Source organism: Pteropus medius, unplaced genomic scaffold, assembly GCF_902729225.1.
Source record: "Pteropus medius unplaced genomic scaffold, Ma_sr-lr_union100, whole genome shotgun sequence".
Taxonomy (NCBI): Eukaryota; Metazoa; Chordata; class Mammalia; order Chiroptera; family Pteropodidae; genus Pteropus; species Pteropus medius.
Window position 1 is genome coordinate 36,830,317 of NW_024340849.1, and position 22,755 is coordinate 36,853,071.

At 36.2% G+C, this 22,755-nt stretch overlaps 1 protein-coding gene and 1 pseudogene across 5 annotated transcripts in view; one reads left to right on the plus strand and one right to left on the minus strand.

The window, feature by feature from the left end:
• The window catches only part of ZNF521 (zinc finger protein 521), a 265,922-nt gene that overhangs the window by 220,340 nt on the left and 22,827 nt on the right, over positions 1-22,755 (plus strand). For 2 of the 5 annotated variants that reach the window (XM_039844117.1, XM_039844082.1), the window contains 3 exons: positions 8,390-8,455; positions 16,163-16,294; positions 18,694-18,809. In XM_039844117.1, the coding sequence (XP_039700051.1) occupies positions 8,390-8,455; positions 16,163-16,294; positions 18,694-18,809 (314 nt within the window). Of the gene's footprint in view, positions 1-8,389; positions 8,456-16,162; positions 16,295-18,693; positions 18,810-19,847; positions 20,289-22,755 lie in introns of those variants that run through there. The other 3 variants (XM_039844124.1, XM_039844100.1, XM_039844091.1) reach the window with 2 other exon arrangements.
• Positions 5,707-5,825, minus strand: LOC120590377 (uncharacterized; annotated as a pseudogene).

The following is a 22,755-nucleotide window of genomic DNA, read 5'->3' on the forward strand; positions in this document are numbered from 1 at the left end:
TTAACTTTTAGACTGATTAAAAGTTAGAAACCTAGGCAAGAGGCATATCACTGATAGAAGAATGGTATGAATTTGAAAAGCTCTCTTTGGCTATAGGTTGAATTGTTTGGGATACAAAGAAGATCCAACCATATAGTCCCACCCCAGTTCGTGGCTGGTCTCAACACCCCTTACAACACAGTAGCTTCTCAAGTCTGTCTCCTCCCTCTCTCCTACATTCCCTCACTTCCTTCCTGGTCTCCTGGCTTCTGTTCATTCATTCAGCAACAATGAAAAGCACAATTGCCTTGAGAACAGGCCTAGTAACTGATAAGGAGGATAATCAAGAAGGAATGTATTTTGTAGGGGAAATAAGATATGTATTTATGCCAGGAGGGAGAATGTGACAAATGCCCTGAGTCCTGTATAGTATGGTAGGAATTCAGAGGAGGAGTTAACTCTGAGTGTGGGGAAGAGACTTGGCTAGAGACGCAGGCCTGAGGAACAGCAAATGGTATGACAGTTCTTTTCCATTCAGGCTGTACTCTTCCTCATTTCTGGATGAATTTTCTGTGTCATCCCAACAAATAAACTGATGAATTATCTAAACATTAGTCTTCTCCTCCCCCGCCCAAACACATTTGGATTGAGGAGGATAAAGGGTGGGGGTGGGGGGGCGCGAATAACCGATATTGTTATGGCAATGTCTTGGGAGAAAGGGATTTTCAAAAATGGATAATTTAACAGCATTAACATCTTCTGAGTTTTGTTTTAAAGTTTATCATTACCGTATGCTGAGATTTCCTCATAAATGTCTGGGTTAAGTTTAAAAGGTCTCTGCTAGATCTATCCAGAGAATCCACATGTCTAGGAGCCTGGCCACTGCCCTCGACAGCCCTGCCAAAGTCTGCGAGCAGGAGGGCCTGAGGGGCAAGCCAACCATTCCTGGAGGCCGACTGACTTTCCCAATCCCACCAACCACTGAGCAGTCTCAGTGTTTCCACCCTTGTAGCCACTGTCTCAGTTCTTCCTCTCAAGTCCTACAGCCCACAACTGCTTGGGGCAGCTGACAAACTGACCATAGTGGGGAAAGCAACTTCTGTGGAACTGTGACCTCCTCTTTCTCTCTTGCATCTGAATATACTGAGCCCTGTAATCCTCTCTGCCCCATAGCCTCTTGCTTCTTTTGTTTCTCTCTCTTTTTCCTCTACGGAGGGGAGAGGGAAGAATTTTGAGGAACAAAATCAATAAATGAACACTAAAGAGTAAAAATATTTGCTATAAGGTATTTCAACACATATAGCAAACATTTGCTTCACACTTAATAAAAATAACTGATCTTTACAAAATGCTTACTGTAGGCCAGGCATTGTGCTGGACATTTGACATGGGCTCTCTCACTTCTCATCCTTACGATGTAGGTACTTGGTAGCCCCATTGGATAGATGGTTCAGCTAAGGCAAGGTTAAATAACGTCTGTGAGATTACGTGGTTTGTGAGTGGCAAGGCTGGGCATCCCACCCACCAATGAGTGATTGCAAAGCCTACACTTTTAAAACCACCCCACCATGGTACATGGGAAGAGAAGCCTTGCAGGTAATGTCTATGATGATTTCTATAAATATAAAATACTCTTCTATCCACTATAGTGTAAGTCAATTTAAGCCTCTGATCGAGGTCTACGTTTGCTACCATGCTAGGCCTACCAAGTACATGTCACATATATTAGGAATTTCCCTCCCACTGAAGAAGCAACTTGGCAGTGGAAAAATGACAGATTACAGAACTGAACTCAGTAATGGCCACTGGCTATCAGATTTGCAAGGCTTACTTTGGAATAAATTTTGTTTTTGATAAATTAAAAGGGATTTAGTGGCTGACCATTCAATTTCTGAGTATTCATCGGAAATTAATATTTAATCAATGTGCAAGGAGGCTTAATTGCATTTGTGGCCTGCTTTCTTTCATATTTGGGAGGGGAGAGAGGAAAATGGAGAACACACAGTAGATGCATTTTACTGCCAGAGTGGAACTTTACAATCGTACCAGGGGACCTTTTGGTAATGTTTGTAATGTGCTGCTATTGTGATTTAGGAAAGAAAAATGCTACTGCTGGGCTTTATTTTTAACAGATTTTTTTTAAAACATCAATTAATGCAATCAAATGTAGTACAGGGAAATCTAACTTTTTATTTACATTTCTGGGGGCTAGGGAGGGTTTGTTTGTTTTTGTTAACTCCATTCACTTGCGCTGTACAGTATATGGTTTTCTTGGTATTTTCCAAATCAACTCAGTAAGTTATATTTAACAGTCTATGCGAAACTCTCCACATGAGGAGGAGAAAACAGTCTTGTAACTGGTTCCACTTGTTGGAAAACAAATGATTCTGCCTTGCTACACACAGTTTGAAAATAATGACCTTTTGGGTTTTTAAAAACAGATTTAGTTAATAAAATGAATCATATCAGTTTTCTTACCCATTCCCACAAAATTGAAATATGCTATTTCTTCCTGAGTTAGTCAGATGTTTGAATGCCAACTTTTGAACTCAATCTTGATGAATTTGAAAATAATAACCTATAAAAAAAGAGCATCATATGTTTGGCCTTACACCTTAAAAGGGCACTAAAATAAACCATTAAGAGAATCAGAAATGTCCATGCTGAAAGCACATTTTTCTAATTTTTCTCCCTAATGTGATTCACCACCTTAATTAAACACACATTATCCATCCACACAAGCTGCTGGGTGATCTCTTATCCTCCTGAGCATAGGGACCCGGTAAACTATCATAGATAATTTAACTAAAAACAGTTCCATGTTAAAATTTAATTTTTTTTTCTTCCCCACAATCTGGAGCCTACACCAAGATTTGAGCCCAGTTCTACCAGTAACTGCTCACACAACTTTGAGCAAATCAGTCAGTCTCTTCTTAGGATTGGGTTACCTGACCCACTCCATTTATTGAGCAGATGAAATGAGAATTGATGTATATAAACCCACACCACACATTTTGGAAGTTGTAAAATGTATATAAATATAAGGAATTGTTATATTTATAACCATCCTCAGGTAGAGATAATGGGAGGAAAATGTACCAACATCATAGTCTTAGCAATAAGAGAGCTTCCTTCTTATGGGGCTTTCAAAAAAAGAGGAAGGACTGAATTTGAATTGTGGAGACACTTCATTCAGCCTCTTGTGCTTAAAAGTCAGGTTGGCCTGAACACAAAGAATGCTCTTCTGCAGTGGATGAGGTAATATGTAGACCTAATGGGGTGAGTTAAGGCCACAGTGACTACTTCGATTTGGAATTTCTCTGCTATCACTTTAAGACAGAATTTCCAATATTCATTTCAAAAGAGAGATGTCTAGATTCTAGGTCCTGTGCGTGTCACTTAATTGCATTTTTCTTCTTTCTCATTTTTCTGTTCTCTTTTGAAGGGATGTCCACCTATGTTGTGGGTGCCATTAGGTAGCATAAGGAGGCTCAGAATAGACAAGATGGACCAAGATGTCAGTCTAGCATGTGCTCGCCGTAAGCGTACTGTGATAGCTATGTCTAATTCTCTGAGATTGTATTTTATTTTTAATTCTTTGAAGTAGCTGGGGCAATATTTAATTGAAGGAACTTCTCTTCCTGTTCTAGAAAAGAAAATGTATTTTGTTACTGGGCATTTTTCTCTAAATATAAGTATCTATGCATCGTCTGTTGTCATTGGTTGAAAATATGCTAAGCATATTTACTGCACTTTATTTCTTTCTGCACATTCACAAATGATAATCTGTATTGACCCACCCTCATTTTAATTTCTGAACTGTCTTTGCTCCAATATTCAGAGAAAGAAGAACATTCATTGCTAGCTCCTATCAGACTATTCGCCTCCTAGTTTATCCAACAGTCGCTCCTACAGAATTATACAGAGTATTTACTTTTCTCCAGATTGTCAAATATAAAAACTCTAATGCTAATCTCTGTCTTTAAGAAACCAAACACTGCTACTGCTTTTCAGAAGCAAAGGAAAAATAGGAGGCCAAGAAATCACCATAGGTCACCTTTTACCCTGGACTTTTATATTTTTCTTTACCAAGAATGAAATTGATAAGTGAGCTTAAATGATTTGTTTTTAGAAAGGATATAAACTTTATAGTTGTGTCATATTTCTACTTAGATTGTTTAAAACAGCATTGGAATTCTATGCTAATTGCATCACATACCATGCAGGTGCAAAGCAGAGCATTTCAGTATATAAAATGTTTAAAGCCATTGATAGATATTTTCGTGACTTTTTTTTCAATAGATTTCCTTTTGTGTTAGGAAATTATCAGCCTTTTTATATCGACAGTATATAATATTTAAATTTTTAAAACAGATCTTGAATGAGTTGGTTTGGGTTTTAGAAAAATTGTCATAAAGATAGGGGATTAAAAATTTATTGTGCCCAAAGCATCTTTATAATTTGGCATTATAGTCTTAGAAATATTTAAGAGCTTTGCAGAAGATAATATGAGGAATTGCTGTCTGAGAAAGAGCTATTTTTAATTATTATGTTTTATTCTTCATTTAACAGATACACTTAGTAACTAATCCATGGTTTTTGTTAGGCCCATTTCATAGTCTTTATCTTTGGTTTTTGACCTAACAAAACACCTAGTAATATCTACTTCTTCACTACTAAGCTAAGTAGAAATAAGAAGAAATCTTTGTTATTTGTTATAATATTTATCTTGTGACCGACCTTCCTTTCTTCCTCTCTCCCTTCACCCCTCCCTTCTTCCCTTTCTTTCTCCCTCTCCCCCTTCTCTCCTTTTTTCCCATCTCAAGAGATGTCAGAAGTTGTATAATAACTCTCTCACTTATGTTGCTCTTGACTGACAGGAAACAGACAGAAGGAAATAGAAATGAGTATGATTCATTGGTATGCCAGTAACATCTTGGCTTCAGAATAGAGTGTCTAGATGTGCTGGTGTATCCAGAATGATGCCCAAGAGAGAAAAGTAGGTTAGGAACATACTGAGCTAACCTATTTTCCATACATAAGTATGGAGCTACCTTTTCAGTAAGCCACACACTTAGGAATATGCATACAGTTCCAGTTTCTTCCCAAATACTCGCACTATATCAGGGAATGATTCAGGCACTTAAAGAAGTAGAATTAACTATAGGCAGAATAGAATTCAGGAATCAGCCTTTGTTTCTGAATAATTAGAATTCCATAAAAGAGAGCTCAAGCACAGTCTCCACAGGGTTTCAGTTGACAGTTTAACCAAATCATTGGGTTATTGCCATTGAGAGAAAGCATCAGCATTCAGCCATGGATGCCTTCTGTGTCAGAAGTTGTATAATCATGAGTGTTTCTTTCAGGTCGACAGCTCGACCAAAGTGCTTTACCGAGAATGGTGTTCTTAGCACAGAATCTGGAGATATGGGGAATTTCACTTTCCGTTACCAACAAGTGTTGCGTATTAGCTCAGGCTTCAGTTTCCTGAAGGAAGAGGAGTGCCTTCACAGGGGCAAGACAGACTCTTCTAGTAGTTGCCTAGGAAATAGGAGATGGAGTAGATCGGAATGAATTCAAGTTTTGTCCTGTCAGAGAGCAGAGGAGTGACCAGGCGGTATGGAAATGTGAATAACTCCTTGCACTTCAGGAAGAGATTTAGAAAGATGGTAACTTACTTGACAACTTTAATCGTTGTACTTAGGAGGGAGGAAACTTTTTTTTAAACACCTACAGCACCTGGTCTTCCTAGGTGGTCTCCCATCCAAGTACTAACCAGGCTCGACCCTGCTTAGCTTCCGAGATCAGACGAGTTCTGGCACATTCAGCAGGGCGTGGCTGTAGACTGGAATCTTTGTTTTTCAGCGATGGTTTGGTGGAACAGTGAGTAATGAATTCAGGGACCCTGAGTTCTGGTACTGGCCATGACCAAAACGCTTTGTCATTGTGTGCATGTCAGTTAATATCTCGAATCTCAGCCTTCTCATCTTTTAAACAAGCTCAGAATTAATTAGATTTTCTCCAAAGTCCCTTCTAGCCTGTATCTAATATCCCAACATTTAGCCAAATATACAATTACCCTTTCTTTTTTTTTCTACGCATTCCTAGTTTATTGCTTCTCCATTTTACATGAAAAGCACAATGTTCTGGGATCTTTAAAAATACTTGAGCCAACAAATACAGTTTTGTGAGGTATTTATTTAGAATATTTCTTAGTAAAAGGATAATGCCAAATGGTGGTCAGCCAACTCTCCTGAACTTTCACAACCATGTTTCCCATATCCCTTTTCAGATTTCTCTCAGCATAGGGAGCGTTATTTGTTTTTGGAGAGATGTTAATCACCTTTTAGTAGTTTTATGTCATCCTCTATTTTTCTCCAAGCATAAACGCTTTAGCCAAAATGTAGTCTGGAAGAAGAAACTCTATGTACATTCACATACTGTATGCTTATTTTTCTTTTAAGCGTGTTGTTGCAGGTTTTTTTCTTTGCTAATATATTTTGACACCTTATAGTTGTAACCTGCTGTTCTCTTAATTGCTTATTGTTATTAATTATATAGTGGTAACTAGTTGGCTGCTTGAGACACTTGGCTGTAAAGAAATTCATTTATCATTATTGCCATTGGAACTACAGAAAATTGCCAGCATTCTATCTAGAGATGAATGCTTTTGAGTTCACATCCAGCAAAATTTTGAACATGGGTCAAATTCTTAAGTATTTTCTTTTTGCTGCTATCCTCTGCTTTTTCTAGTCAACTCATTGAGTATCTTCATTGTCTCATATCTTTTGTGTTCAGTCTTTGATTTGCTGCCCTTTCAATGAAGTTTATATATTATTCTTAGCACTCCATTTAGGGGCCTATCTAAATGATACCCTTTACTTTCTCATACTCCTAACTCTAAATTTTCCTTCTTAGAATTTCTTTTTTAATAACATTCTTGCCTTTGTAACTTTGTTATACATGTATTTCATTTTAAACCATTAGTGACGACTGGACATAGCCTTAAGCCCTGCCTTTCAACGAAAGTGATCATTATACCCTTAAGAGTAACTATAAACCCCTTCTATCCACACTATAAATGATTAGATGTATTTAGACTCCCAGATTAGGAAACTGGCAGTATAATAAATAAATGAATGAATGAATGATGCACATATGCAAACATGGGGATGTGTACTTGCACAAACCCGGCTATTTCCTGATATCTGTAGTTTCTTTAAATCTGAGCTTAATTTAGAATTCATGACCCCACAGCTGCATATGCCACAGAACAGCCAGGCCCGAGCGCTCCTCTGCCTTCTGGCAGCATGACATTAAATTCACACTAGTTAAGCCAACTTAAATTGAGCCTCCTTGAACCTTCCTATATAAAACTAGTGGCCTTAATTACAATCAGGCAATTTAAAGGTTATGGAGCTCTAACTAGTACTGCAGTATATCACTTTAATAATGCACAGGAAAATTTCTCTAAGGGGGTGGCATCATTTGATTAGAAGAATTCAAGTTTCACAGCACATTTCCAGTAAACTGTTTTTAGATATCTTATTGCATTTATTGCACCATTACCTTTTTTTATTCTTCAAGGCCAAGCATCTAAGGTCACACCAATAGAACGATAAAATGTGAGTCATTTGCAAATAACGCACAGTATTGTGATTTTTGCATTGCTGCTAGTGATTTTCTTAGTATTGCTATGAAATGAGAAGAGGAGGATAAAATAATTGGAAATCTGAGAGATTTTGGCCCCTTTTATGCCCTCACACCCTGTTGCAGATGTGACTTATGCTTGGTGATGAACCCTGATTCCAACAACACCGTTTATCTTTGCATCTTTGCAATAATCATCGGTGCTATAAGTTACTGAAAAAGATCATTAGCTTTGGAAACGCCCAACTAGTTTCTTGTCTTAAACCTGTGAGTACTTAAAACCCCATTGTTCTTGAGATCCACATCATTTACAGGAGCTGGTGAACCTTATTCCATTTCTTTTGTTTGATTCAGGTTTGGGGGATCTTTTGTTTTAAAATCAGCAACAGTAGCAAGCTATGCTTTCTAGAAAGAATAAACAGCTTTACAGTGCTTTAAGACTTTTTTCCTTCAGATAACTAGTGGCTTTATGCCAAGAAGAAGAAAATTTAAAAAAAAAAAAAAGAAGAAAGAAATGGCCCTGACCCTTGCTATAAACTCAGCGCAGTAACATGAAAACCTACCTGATGAGAACCATGTCCAGTGCATGGCTGGCGTCACTGGCCCACTGCTGTGTAGAATTAATATTGACTATTGCACCATCTCAGTTCTTGAAGATGTTTTTCCGATAGATTTAACTTTAAAGCAGATTACATTTAGTTTATGCTGCATGCACTCTCCTCCTTCAATTTTACCAATTTGTGTTTTTTTTTTTGTGCAGTACTCGAAGGTAAATATACCTGTACTTCCACCAGTGCCAGAAGTCCCAGATGTGAGGGCATTAATAGTAGGTATTTAATATCAAACAAGAGAAATTTTAAGCAGAGTGAAATAATTGCATACATCTGATTTAACCAATTAGTTAAAAGAATGGGGCTTTGCAATATAAGAATACATGACTATTAATAAAAACTGTTTAAAACATGAACTATGGGTCATTGGGTGTATGATATAAATACTTCTCTCTGATGGGACAAAAGGTAGTTATCTCTTCATATATATATGTGTATATATATATACATATATATATATATATAATTTGTCTTTCAGGTATAAATTATGTAATGACATTTTCCTCTTGAAATAAGGGATAAGTTTTGACTTATAAGTTTCTTGCCAGAGAAAAGCTGACAAATAAGACCACTACTTTGTTAATGCTTTATTTTCCAGAGCATTTTAATCTCATTTCAGAAAATAATATAGGTAAGCAGTATAAATTAAGTTTGCTAGTCTAAATTTGTCATATGTGTAGGGTTTAATGTACAAGGAAATGGAGCAACCTTTTGAAACTCAATTGATAAATAACAAGTAGTATTTTGGTGTTAGTCTCTACGTTTTATTCTGATGGAGTTAAATGTAGGACTAGCTAAGTATATATTTCTTATACATTTAATAAATATTTATTGAGTTCCCAACGATGACCCATGTACTGTTCTAGGTACTTGGCAGACATCACTGCACAAAACAGACAAATATCCTTGCCCTCCTGAAACTTGGCTTGTATCACAAATTGATGGATAACGCAAACCAATTCTTGGCACTTTCTAGTATTAAGATGTCCTGGGCCGCCACCCACTACTCTTTAATAGGCAAGGCAAGAGCTGAAGTGCATGACTGAATTGAAAACCTGCTATTTCCAATCATATTATATGTGTAACTATTATGAGAAATTAAAGGGGATCCTTTCAATACTGTCTTTCTGTGCTCACAAACTTTCTGTCAAGGCAGAGAACAGAGCAGCACTAAAGATTAGGTGGTAAAAACTTTGTAAAGGAAAAAAAGTTACTTTCATGTATTCAAGTGAGCATAAATAAAGAAGAAAGTTGTGCAAATTAACTGGTTTCCTTTCAGTGGAATTCAGAGACATATACTGAAGTCAAAGCTTTATACAATAAGCTATTTTTTTAAAGCAATCCTAATTTCTAAACAGACCTGGAGGATGGATTTCAGACTCAGTTGGTCTCAATCCTCACTCCCACGCATATCCTTGTTCTTGCCATTTTTTTAGGACTAGCAGTATTTTTACCAAGAAACCTGTACTTTCTTCTTTTCTTAGTTAAGAATGCTTTTTCTTAGTGTGGGGTAGAGGGAGCTCAAAGTGATTTTATCAATGTCTTACCAAAAACTGATGTTTGCTTTTTTTAAAAAAAATAAAAACATTTGAAGCCCAAATTTTTACCTTTAAAGCTATTTTCTGGCACTGTATAATTTTTTTTCCCCTGAGCCTTCATGTGGGGCACATGTTTAGATTAGGAAAGTAGAGAAGAAAATGATAAAGACCTGGAAGATGTGGACACACTGGCCAGGTTTGAAAGGTATCTTTAGTCTACATGCTTATCCCTAAGTCCAAACTTGAGCCAAAATATTGCTGCCGAGGCCCCACAGGTGGAGGGAAGCACCTTGTTAATGGATTGTTTGTTTTAGTGTTTATTGTTTCAATAGCATTGCAGTGTTTTCTCCTACATGAGAATATTCTAATAACTACTACCCACAACCAATAATAATAGCCAAGGAATTGGACGATATTGCATCTCAGAGCATCTAAAATCCCACTGCCTGAGTCTCCTATCCCGACCCACCTGGACCTCCTGCTAGTTTCCAAGCTGCTGATGTTTATGGGGCTCTAGGAAGCCCCTGGGCTCTTTAAAATCTGCTGGGTACCATGCAGCCTACCCCAGCTGAATCATTTCCTGCTCCAGCCCTGCCAATAATGAGAAGTTCGAGACAGGAAATAACAGTGTCAATATCAATGGCTTTGCTTATAAAGTCTAAAAGCATCATAGCCTTTAGACCATTGGCCAAAAATAGGTGACGACTGAGGTAAATGCAGACCTGTACCTTGTAGTTCTCCTAGACTTACGATTCTGGCTGAGACACACAGAATGTATAACATTTTGCTTTTCTTGAGATATCTAAGGGTTAGGCACTTTGTGCATGAATAGTCAAAATCAAGATACCTGGTGTTCATTTACTCTTAGTATTCACAATGCCCTTTCTCTTTTGAGTCTTATGCTTATATCTCGTGTTCCTCTCTTGTGTGGCGTAAAAATACTGACAGTGGCAAACATTCCCATATTGCCAGGGAGAAAAATCCAAGAACATGCTAGTGTCAGTCTTCAGGCAACATTTATTTTCATGTTGAAGTGTTCAAAAGAATAGGGCAGGACTTTTAAACTATTGTAAAGGAAAAGTTCACACAATATTCAGTACTCTCAAATTCTGCCTTACTTTGGGGGCTTAATGACTAATATACTGGCAGACTTTGAGCCCTAAGTAATATTCTCCATTGCCAAATTAGCACCTCAGTGAGTTTATGCTACAGTTGTGAAATATGTGTAGTATATAATACAACAAATTATAGTGGACCTAACGCTATGGACCCAGAAGGATGTGATGGCTGTGTGCATGGCAAATTACAGTACAGTCTGCCTATTTTTCTACTTCTGGTTTCTAGAGTGACCCAAAGTAGCCAAGGGGTGAGTTTTGTCATGTATGGCTTTTCTTTGTTACTCCTCAGACCCCAAGCTTATAAATGTGTGCTTGGAAATTAACTCAGGGAAGAGGAGAAGCAAAGGAAATGGTTGAGGGATGAGAATTGGTTTAAGGCATAGTTTTCTTGGATTTAAAAATATATATAAGGATATAGTGGTACACGCATTTAAACTGGAAAAATTACAACTGCAGGGCATTTGATGTCTCTGTTTGGATTCCAAGGGCAGAGTTTACTCCCACTCAGATCAGAGCTTTTAAGTATGGCCCCTGCCATGTGATGATGCACCGGGAGAGATTTATATCTTTGGACTTTAGCCTATAGATTTATGCAGTGGAAGAGGCTGGCGGACCCTTTGGCCAGTCTCCAGGGTAAATGAGAGAAGAAGTTCTACTTATAAACTGTTACAAATTGGTCTTCCGTAATAGCTGCAGTGTTGATCAGATGATATAGGGGGCCCTCCAGTGATTCCTGGGATAACGGCTGCATGTAAGTCAACCACTGAACATTTGCTTGTAGCTCTAGATTTTGTTTTTATTGAAGGAAAAGGAATATAAACATGGGACACACAGTCAAGGCTGCTTAAAGGGTTTCTCTTGTTTAAAGCTTATATTGAAATGTCAGTGTCTTGTACTAGGCTCACAGTGGCCTTGTTGGAGCTTATAACTTGAGTCGTGCTTGAGCATTCCAAATGGTAACTTATTTTTTCTGTGGCAAACTGGCTGATTAATACTTGCGTTGGTTCAGGTTTTATAAATTGGAGAGAGAGAAATTATCATTCCCCTTTGAACTGGCCTCAGACAGATTTTGTTCTCAGCACAGTTTTGTAAGTGTTTGTCACGTTTCCTACTAAGGCAATGAGCTTTATTGCAATTATGTATTCAGACTCTTTGACACATTTAATATTACAGTAAATATTTACATTAGCATGAGTCTCTTCTGTGTAGACTGGATTCCTGTTTACATTTATGTTCATACTTAAATGAAGATTAACAAATGGAAATAATTATTTTAGCTGAAATTTATATACATGTGAAATTATTTTTCAGTTACACCTAAACCACTTTGGGCATGCTATAAAGTGGTTGACAAGGACAGGAAGGAAGTTGCTGGCCTCCAGCGTGTTCTCAGTGGTAAGAGCTTCACTCTTGCCATTTCTGACATTGGACCCAAGTGCTGGCCACATGTATGCTCTGCCACTACCACCACCAGTATACAACAGAGAGGGTTTTTGTTTGTTTGTTCTGGAAAGATACAGTCTTATACTGAAAGCTCCATCTTCTTATTAAGTTGACTAATTTGCACTCTGAGTTTCTTTCTCCTTGTGCTAATTTCTGCTTTCCAAGGTATTTGGTTGGAATGTTTTTCAGTCTAATGTTCAGTACTAGAGTTTTTCTATACTGCATAATATTACTCATTTCCTGTCTAATGTTTTAGCTATCAAAATTTCAGTGTTGTAGTCAATCTTTATTAATAGGGTATAGAAAGGGTAGTGTGTTTTATTCTTTAATTTCCAAAGTTACCTACAGAGGCAAATCATGTTTATTGTAGAAAATCTGGACAGTATAGATAAGCAAAAAAGGAATAAAACTAGAAGTATCATCTATATATCCCATCTATAACTCTTAATAAAAAATAGTTCTGGACTAGTCTATTATGTCCTTAATGGAATATTATAATGGTTATTAAATCAATTGACTCAAAATCTCTTTTTAATAAATGAATAAGGCTGTATTATCCAATTACTGTCAGCTACTATCTTTCCAAAGAGCAGAAATGCTTACTTTGATTGAATTTTTAAAGCTTTTGGCACCTTTAGGAAAAAAGGAGAAAAAAAGACAAGGTGCAATTTGTGGCTTCGTGGGCAAAATCCTGAGTCTCAGGCTTAAGTTCACCTGAAATCAGAGGTGTTGATAGCACCACCTCGTGAACATCGACTTTAAATTCAAACCACAGTTATTCTTTACTATTCTTTACTACCTTATACCAAATAGGAAGAAAAAAAAGGAGAGAAGCTCAATTTTGAACAAAAATAGGGCTTAAGTCAGCCAGACCCTGCAATACTAAGGGTTTTCGGCAATTCTTTGAAAATTAAAACACTGCTCTGAGCCACACAATGTAAACATTAGGATGTATAATACACGATTCCGAATAAGGATAAACTTTTGAAATTCTTATTATAAATAAGTTTGATTTGCTATCTATACCCCTCTTCTTCGATTACAAAAAAATGTAAAACGAATTCTGTTGACTCGTTGTAAAAATGTTTTGGGTCCCCCATCTCTCTCATTCATTATCCGTTTGACTCTGGTAATAGGCAAGAGTGAGATGGGGAGCAGGAGTAGGGAAACTAATAAAGGCGAGAGAGTGTGGGGGTGTATTGACTGTCCAGCTTGGAGCATCGCTGGCTTTTGCTTATTTATCATTTGCTGTGTAACAATTCAGATTTCTTTTCTATCCTACTCAAATAACTACAAAAGTTATCTGTTGGAGAAGACCTCACTATGTTACTTAGAAATAAAAGGCAAGTAGAACTTTCTACCTGTTTTCAACATTATATTGTGCTTTTAAACTGTAAAGAATTCCGTAAAGGCTGGATGCGATAGTTATTATCCTTGCTGTCAGTTAGTGCTTTCAAAAATAAAGTGTGGAATTCATGAAAACTAAATCTGTGCCAATAATGCATAAATACTTTATGATTCTGTGTCACCTTTTTGTGAATTCACTTGACTAAATTTGGATTATTTCACATTTTGTGATGGAATGTCTCTGATCTTTGGATAAGAAATAAAAATTGATGAAGACATTTTTGTTGTACTCATACACGTATATCTTTTTTTTCTTTTATATTATTTTTCCAAACAAAATATTCATAGTTAAGAAAGATAATATCACATGAAAGATCATCCTAACTTTCATAATTCACTTTATGTTCATATAACAGTCATTATCCCCAAGAAAACCCACCAGGCCTATATATATTACTTTGCAAGTTTAAGAATTCTGGAGCAAATATATATACCTGCTCACACCATAGGACGCATCTTGGTTCTTATACAAAACACATAATTTAAAGATGAAATTAGAACTCTTAGTTAGCATCTTACTGTCAAAATAAAGGTATACAACACTGAGCAAATACAAAACCATTACATTTGGCAAGTCTTTTTGGTGAATGACTTAATGGCTCAATGATCTACAATAAGTAGTGTTTCTTATATTTCTTAATACCTAAAATTTAGAAAATTTTTGTGACTTTAAGATTTAAAAAAAGAACAGAACAGATGGAAAACCCTTGATCTTATATAATCCCTAAAGCTTTTTGTATAACCCCTTGTCATGTCAGTATGCACAATTAAACTCCTTCTTACATAATTATAATCAAGGAATTTACTGTGCCACCCAAATACAGAGTAGGTTTTTATCTCTTGTGAAATGTAGACAGTACTGGGTGGCTTAATTAGTGCTTTGCTTCTCTTTTTACAAATTCCAGTCCTCTGCTTCTAAAGACTCATACTTGTGTGAGAAGAAAGATTAGGAATACAAATAGAGTGATTTTACTCCTAGTTAGCTAATAATAATTCACTTTGTAATTGGGCTTTTTGTGTTGCCAGTAATATCAACTGGTGAAGGACTTAAATACATTCATGTTGTCTTGAATGAAAGGAAATAACTTTGAAGTGTAGACTTGTTACTGCCACAGTGTGAATTTGCCTTTCATTCCCTAGATCTGGAATATTCCACGCAGATGTTCCTTAGTAGCATTTTCGATCATTGAAAGTAAGAGACGATAAAAGTATAACTTGATAACAAGCCAGGTTAAATTGCAGCCTTAACTCTTAGAAATAAAGTAGTCTTGGCAGTAGCTGATGTGTGCTATAGCATATCTGCTAAGGACACAGACTCTGAGACAGGCTGCCTGAGTTTGAATCCAGACTGCTTATGCTTAAGTAACTCAGAGTGAAGCCACTTAAACTCTCTGGGCTTCATTTTTCTTATCTGCAATATGGTAATAGTAGTGGTATTCCCTCATAGAGTTGTTAAATTAAATGAATTCATTTCTGTAAGCACTTAGATTAATAGTGTCTGAAACACAAGAAGCTTCTAAGTAGGTGTTAGGTTTTTTGTTCCAGTGCTACTGGTTTTCACTTCTTAAAATTACAAATTCGAACAAGTTAGGATAATCCCTAAATTTTAAATTTCATAAACATTTTAACAAGGAATAAAGCAAAATAAAAATAATGAACGCTTCACTTTATATAGCAGTTGTTATTACATCAAAACATTTTTCTAGCATCCTGTTCCTAAGGCATCAAAGAAAAACACAGGACTAGTCAAAAGTGAGCCTGGAGCTCGTAAAAGTGCCTTTGGAAAAAGACAGGCAGAGTCTAGATTGAGGGTAAAATTGAAACTGTCTAACAAAGTGAAAAAAACAATGAACTGAGAAGATATGGGGACTAGAAGTACCAAGAAGAAGAAAGAGCATTTATGAGACACTGTAAGCGTTAATAATATTTCAAAATTTAAAAAATATTTTGGAAGTAGAAAAAAATTCTTATCAATAGAGATACCATTGAGAACCTTATCATTAGAAATAGAGACTTTTAGAAACTTTTAGATAAACTGGGGCGAGGCCTGAGGAAGAAGCTGTCCATTTTTTTTATGGGTCCTTTATTTTAGGACTTTGAAAATACATAGCCACTAAAATTATGATAATTAGAGAAAAAGAGATGCCTCATTATTGATATACCAATTATACTTTAAAAGCTTATAATAGAATGCATTACCTTAAGATAAAATCTGCCTTATTATCTTTGATTTTAAATTCCAGAAATGTTTTAACTTGCTATAAATTCATAAATAATGTGAAATAATTAGAAACCATATATACTACTACATATTTGGTGATGGAAATGGTTTAATGTATGCAATTACAGCTAACTCACTAGTCCATTAAAGATATGATGGGTGTCAACTTTTTCGTTCATGTATTTTACTTGACAGATGAAGGACTTAACCATGAATGCAAACTCTGCAGCCAGACCTTTGACTCCCCTGCCAAACTCCAGTGCCACCTGATAGAGCACAGCTTTGAAGGGATGGGAGGCACCTTCAAGTGTCCAGTCTGCTTTACAGGTAGGAAGATTGTGTCAGGAAAACTCTAGAGAGTTTCATGGCCACGTCATGTCTTTCCTACCAAAGCATTCTTCCCACTGCTATGGCCTTTTACAGATATGACTTTAGTTCAATTTGAGAAGAGATTTGATTTCTGCTTATTAGCATTATTGATTGCGGCCTACTTAAAGGCTCAAATGGACATGAAGGTTAACCGTCAGGATGAACAAATGGCATTTCAAGTTCTTTCAGAAGTTCGTACTTTTCCATTTGGAAAATGACATCCATGTTTTGTTCACTTTTCTCCTCTCAATTTTAAAAGGTTACCAAGGCAGAGACTGCCCTGTGCAAAGCTGCTTTATAATCACAAGACTTTTGACTAAAAGTGCAGCCATGTTGTCAGCACATGTCTGTTACTTAAATATGAAGAATTTTATAACATTTCTCATGAGAAATAAAAAGATAGTATTAAAATCCTCCCAAAATTCTTTAAACTCAGAAACAAGTTAGGTGAACAGATTAGATGAGACATTTTTTTCCTATGTAATTGGAATCTTTAAAGTAGAAGTTGATATAAATTCACACATTTAAGAAGAAACTCTATCAAATGTTATAACAGTATAGTTTTCAGCAGCAAAAAAAAAAATGTAAATCAGAAACTATAATTTGAAACCCATAGGGGTTGAAATATGATCACACACATTTCTGGTACTTCCCCAACAATGACAGAGTTATTTTGGAAAATCCTTTGTGATCATTTTACATGTGTCTTGGACTTAGTGGTTAAGTCCCTCAAGGCTATGTTTCCTTCTTATTTGTCAGGAAAAGCAAAACAAAACAAAAACACAGTCTCTCAAAATTGACTTCTTTGTTTCCAGAGCAAAATTCCAAGCATTGATTATTAACCTTCTCTGCATTCAGTCTGTAGATTTCTGACCTATAATAAAATGAAAAGAGAGGGGCCACGTTTATTGCACAGTTAACAAGTAGTACCTGAGTGTGTTCATGGCTCTGCCTTCAACGTATGCATGCAAGGCTCCTGCGTTCAGTAATTCCATCGGCCACTCCTTTTGGAAATATTTTATTCTTCCACATTTGTAATTAAAAAATCTGTAGTGTTCCTTTTTTTTTTCTGTAGCATAGTATATCTTAAGATACGGGTCAGGAGGCTGGATTCTTTATAAAAGCTCATGATAAGTTTTCATGAGGACTGGGTCATAGATCTTCTCATGATTAAAACCTCTAATAAAATAGTTCTTTCATGTTGTGACCAGAAGCCTTGTTAAATGTGCTGTTATATGGACATGAGTTGCAAATATGTATAAAAACCTCAGTTCTTTTTGTCGATGTAGATAAGAGATAAAAAGGCATTAATTATGAACAGTCTGCATTTTCTGTTGACAGACCTGAATTGTTTTAGTGTATCTTGAAGTAATTTTAGAAATAACAATTTAAAAAAAAAAAAACAAAAAACCTTCCATTATAAGGCATGTTAGGTGGGAGAGGAAATCTGAGCAGTTTTTTAAGGTAATGAGAAATGTGATTAAAATGTATGACTCACAAGAACAATATTCTAATATTTTAGGTTGGCTGGCAATTAGAATAATTTTAATGATTAGAGTAGAGTCAAAGTCAAATGCCAACATCTTTAATAAATCCTCTCCCTGCCTATACAGATTAATATTGTAGATGCAAACTTTTTTAGGTCACAGTGCACCAGGCATCCATCAGAAGTCAGTTCTGCCAACCCAAACACTGCCTCTGGCATATACAATTTAATTATTAATAGTATGTCTCCTAGGTAAACTGTTACACAGTCTTAGGGCCTTGTTTTGTAGTCATTAAAATTGAACATGTTTATATTATTGAAACCCTTGCATTCAGTGTGTAGGCTGAGTTGATCTTAAAGTATCCAAAGAGAATTTACCTGGGGTTCTGTTTCACATTTATAGACAATGCCCCAGAGTAGCTGTGGGATATAATTTTTAGCATTAACACATTTAAATGGAGAACTGTTTGCTAGCTATAACTTTAGGCAAATACAATAAATAGGGTTTTGGCATCTACGATTCTTAACCTGTGGGTTGCTGAGAAATAAGAGTCATTTCTGTTCAGACAGTGCTGTGCATTTGACAATTTTTGACTTTATTTTTAAAAGATTTACAGGTTGCTGAGCCTCCATAAACCTTTAGTTTGGAGTCGTTTGGGTTGAAATAGGGGCTCAGTAGAGTGCATCTTAACGAAAGCCAGAGACCCAGCCTAGAGCAAAGGTGACTCAGCTCTCCAGGTCCCTGGCAGTGGTCACACCCAGAAGTCATGTCATTCCGTTTGCTAAGTCTGGGTCTGTTCATGGGGAGTCCTCGACCGAGGGCATTTAGGAAAGAAATAACCCAAAGCTCACCCTCCTTTTATCATTTCAGTGTTTGTTCAAGCAAACAAGTTGCAGCAGCATATTTTCTCTGCTCATGGACAAGAAGACAAGATCTATGACTGCACACAATGTCCACAGAAGTTTTTCTTCCAAACAGAGTTGCAGGTAATGTCCCCATGAGGAGGACTGGGATTGGACTCAGTTGCTCTTCTTATAGGAAACAGGGCATTTTAAATCTGGATTCATAGTATCACTCACCCTAGGCCACCATGATGCTTTGTGTGTACTGGGGCAAAGAGAAAATTAGAGGCTGGATTAACAGACACCAAAGTAATTTTGCCTCTAGCTGCTGTCAATCATAAAAAGAACTAGAACAGACCTATAATTGGACCTTCTGACCCAGTGTGATAGACTTAGGGGTCAGGTTTATTGGACTGTGGGATCATTCACCTCGCTTGTCACAACTTATTCTCCCAAACCCTGTTTTATTCATGTTCTGTTCCCCCTGGGCTCCAGGTTGAATGGATGTCCAGGTTATTGTTGTCCTGAGGGGCTTGAAATTGGAAGGGAGAAAGGAAAAGCAAAAAGAAGCTATGTTCTTGTCCAGTGTATGTTTCTTTCACTTAATCTAATAAGATAATTATTACTTAGTAACAGCCTTACAGTTAAAATGTTGACACCTAAAGATAATTGGGTTTAGTCTTGAGTGTCCCACTTGCTAGATATGTGACCTGGCGCAGGCCCATAATGTCTTCGAACCTCAGATATGAAGAAATGATAGACGAATGTAATACTTATGGTGTTGTTGTTAGGTAAACATGAACTAATAGGTCTGGTTATAAGGTATAAACCATAAAATATATCAATGTTCGGTTGGTTTTATTATTCTTAGCAATAAACTGATAGTTAAAAGTGTGAGAACTGGATTCTATCCTAGAATGTCACTTATTGTAAAAAGAAACTAATTCTTGTGTTTGTTTTTTTTTCTGTTACTTCATCTAAAAGATGGGCATAATACTTATCCTCATTTTTCTGACGCAGTCATGTAAGAGTAACATGTTTTTGTTAAACTTTGTTAGTGCCCTTGAAGGAGAATGGATTTGAACTCAAAATTGTTTTGTTATGGGCATTATTATTATAAATTCATTTACCCTAAAATGGGGTAAGGGTGTAATTATTTTTTGTATCGAATTCCTTAAACAGCATGAAGAGGAGCTGACCTGATTGAAGCAGGGACTCTGAGCCCCCACCCACACACCGCTTTGTCTCCTATCCCGTACTGTGGACCCTGGGCAGCACTGTGCCTCCTTGGGATCTGGGGAAGGCAGACTTATGTTGTGTGTCAGAATAAGGAATTTAGGGTTTATCATTGTATAAGTGAACAACTAGCAAATCAAGGAGGTGAAATAAAAAATATATTCCAAAATGGGTGAGCCCATTTAATTTATATGTGTCAGTAGACCAAAATTAAAGTTACTATTTTACTTTTTATCACTTCTAAATAGAATTCTTCTCTGACACATCTGTTTGCGAATTGAATATAAAAGATAGCCCAAGTTAGACTATTGTTTAAAATTGTGGCTTAGAAAACAACCTAAATTTCTGTTTGAAAACATATTCTATGACTCTAAAGGATACGGCCAATACACCTAGTGGCACTATTACTTAGTATGCAAACTGTGAAGCAGAATTAATAATAGCTTAAAAATCAAAGTTGTTGAGATTCTGTGGAGATTGACTTCTATCTAATGTTCTTGAAAAAAGTTTGCAATAAAATTCCACTTCGTACTGGACTGTAGTCCCCGCCCCTCAACCAAGGGGGAAGCATTCCAAAACCTCCATTGGATGTATAAAATTGCAGAAAGCTCCGAACCTTAGATATACCTTATGTTTTTTCCTATATATACATACCTATGATAAAGTTTAATTTATAATTGAGGCACAGTAAGAGATTAACAACAAAAATAATAAAATAGGATAATTATAACAGTATACTGTAATAAAAATTATATAATGTGCACGCGCGCGCTCTCATAACCGATCTTATAACCAAGAAGGCTAAGTGACAAATGGGAAAATGGGAAGGGAACATACACAGTGTGGATGCACTGGGCAAAAAGGATGGTTCACATCCTGGGCAGGACAGAATGGGATGGCTAGCGATTTTATCATGCTACTCACAGTGACACAAAATTTAAAACTTATGAGTTATGTATTTCTGGAAATTTCCATTTAACATTTTCAGACCACAGTTGACTGTGGGTAACAAGCGAAACCATGGAAAGCAAAACCATGGATAAGGTGGGACTACTGTATTAGTAGATTCTAATGCAAGTAACCCAGTGGTAAAACTTCAATGTCTTTCGTTAAAAGAACCTAACATTGAGATGTCTCTCTGATGACATCTCTTTAGTGAAGACTATAGGGTCAAATGTTAATTACTGTGCCAAAACATAGAACAGAGCACTGGCTTTCATTTTCTGGTTTACGGTAAATTCTGCACGAGTCACATACCCACTTTATGTCAGAATTCTGTTATCTTTCACAAGGATGCAAGAACAATAAAAGGCAAAGCACTAAAAAAAAAATTTTAAAAAATGGGCCTACGGCCCATTGTAGGGCAGACAAAACTAAGAAGTTAAACACATCCTTCAAGACTCCAGGTTTCTTTTATGGTGTATTTTAGGGTTTCATGGAACATACAGTATTCATGGTTTTCTACAATTAGTATAGACCTGTGGTTATCAAACTGTTTTATTTCAGGATACCTTTACACTTAAAAATGATTGAGGACTGCAAAGGGCTTTGAGATGTGTGGGTTATTATTTCTTGATGTTTTCTGTCTATATTAGAAATCAAAATTGAGAAATATTTTAAACGCAAGAATACGCAAGCACACAATTCTACTAGCTGTCAGAGATAACATCACATGCCAAGTCTCTAGAAAACTCCACTGTCCACTGATGAGATAACAAAAGTATAAAGGGCAAATAATGTCTTAATGTTATTATGAAAATAATATTGACCTAACAGACCCCTGAAAGGATCTAGGAGAACCCCAAAGGTCCCCGAGTCACACTTCCAGAACATCGGCATAGAAGATATGGTACACACATGACTCTTTAAAATTTTGAGAGGTCAAACATCTCTCAAAACATTTCTGACCTATTTGTACTGTGATCTGGGCCAAAATAAGTGGGCCAAAATATTCACAGCTTTAGATTATAATTATTTTATATAATCTATTATAATTATTTTATAATCTAAAGCTGTAAGTATTATTTTTCCAATCTCACAACTCATATCTATTTGGTCTTGATATGAACACTTGGGCTCAATTTGTGCCCCATCCTTAGATAAGAACAGTATTTATAATTAGTATGTGATAATTATTGCAAAGCTGATATCCACAGTCACTGGAATCTATAGGTCTGTTTTTTCAAATCCATAGTAATAGCAATGGCTTTCAGGTTTGATATATTATGAAAAATGGATTAGAATTAACTTTTCTTTTTCTAGTTTTGTATGCATTTGGATTTTTATGCTTTAACCTTAGGGGTTCATAGTCCTGTGCATTTGCTTTCATTACCCAAATTACCTTTTACACCTGTGTTTAGAGGAAGGCATTAATTTAATTTTAAAATATTGTTTTCTTTTATTTCTTGTATAGAAAGTAAGCATGGTAAGTACACAAAAACTGTAAAACAATTTTGTTAATATCTAGAATAAGGGGGCGGAAAATGACTGAAATTAAGGTGACAATAGAAAATAAGATTGGTAACCAAAATAGTAACAGAGTAGAAAAATAAATCTATTGTATGAGCCCACTGCAGTTCATGCCTTGGGATGTAAAATAAATGCAAATTTTAAAACTGACACATCATTCCACTTGAATTCATCTATGTTTTTATGCCACTAATGTTCAGAAAGAAGGACTTTTCGGTTATAAAACTAAATGCCCAAGAATTGAAATCCTATTGGAGATTTGAAAGCATATAGTGCATTTGGTTCTTATATCAGAGTGAGAGAGACTAATAAGAAAAGTTTAGGATGAGCATTCCAGAATTGCCCAATAACATAACTATAGTGTATCTTTTAATGATGCATAAAT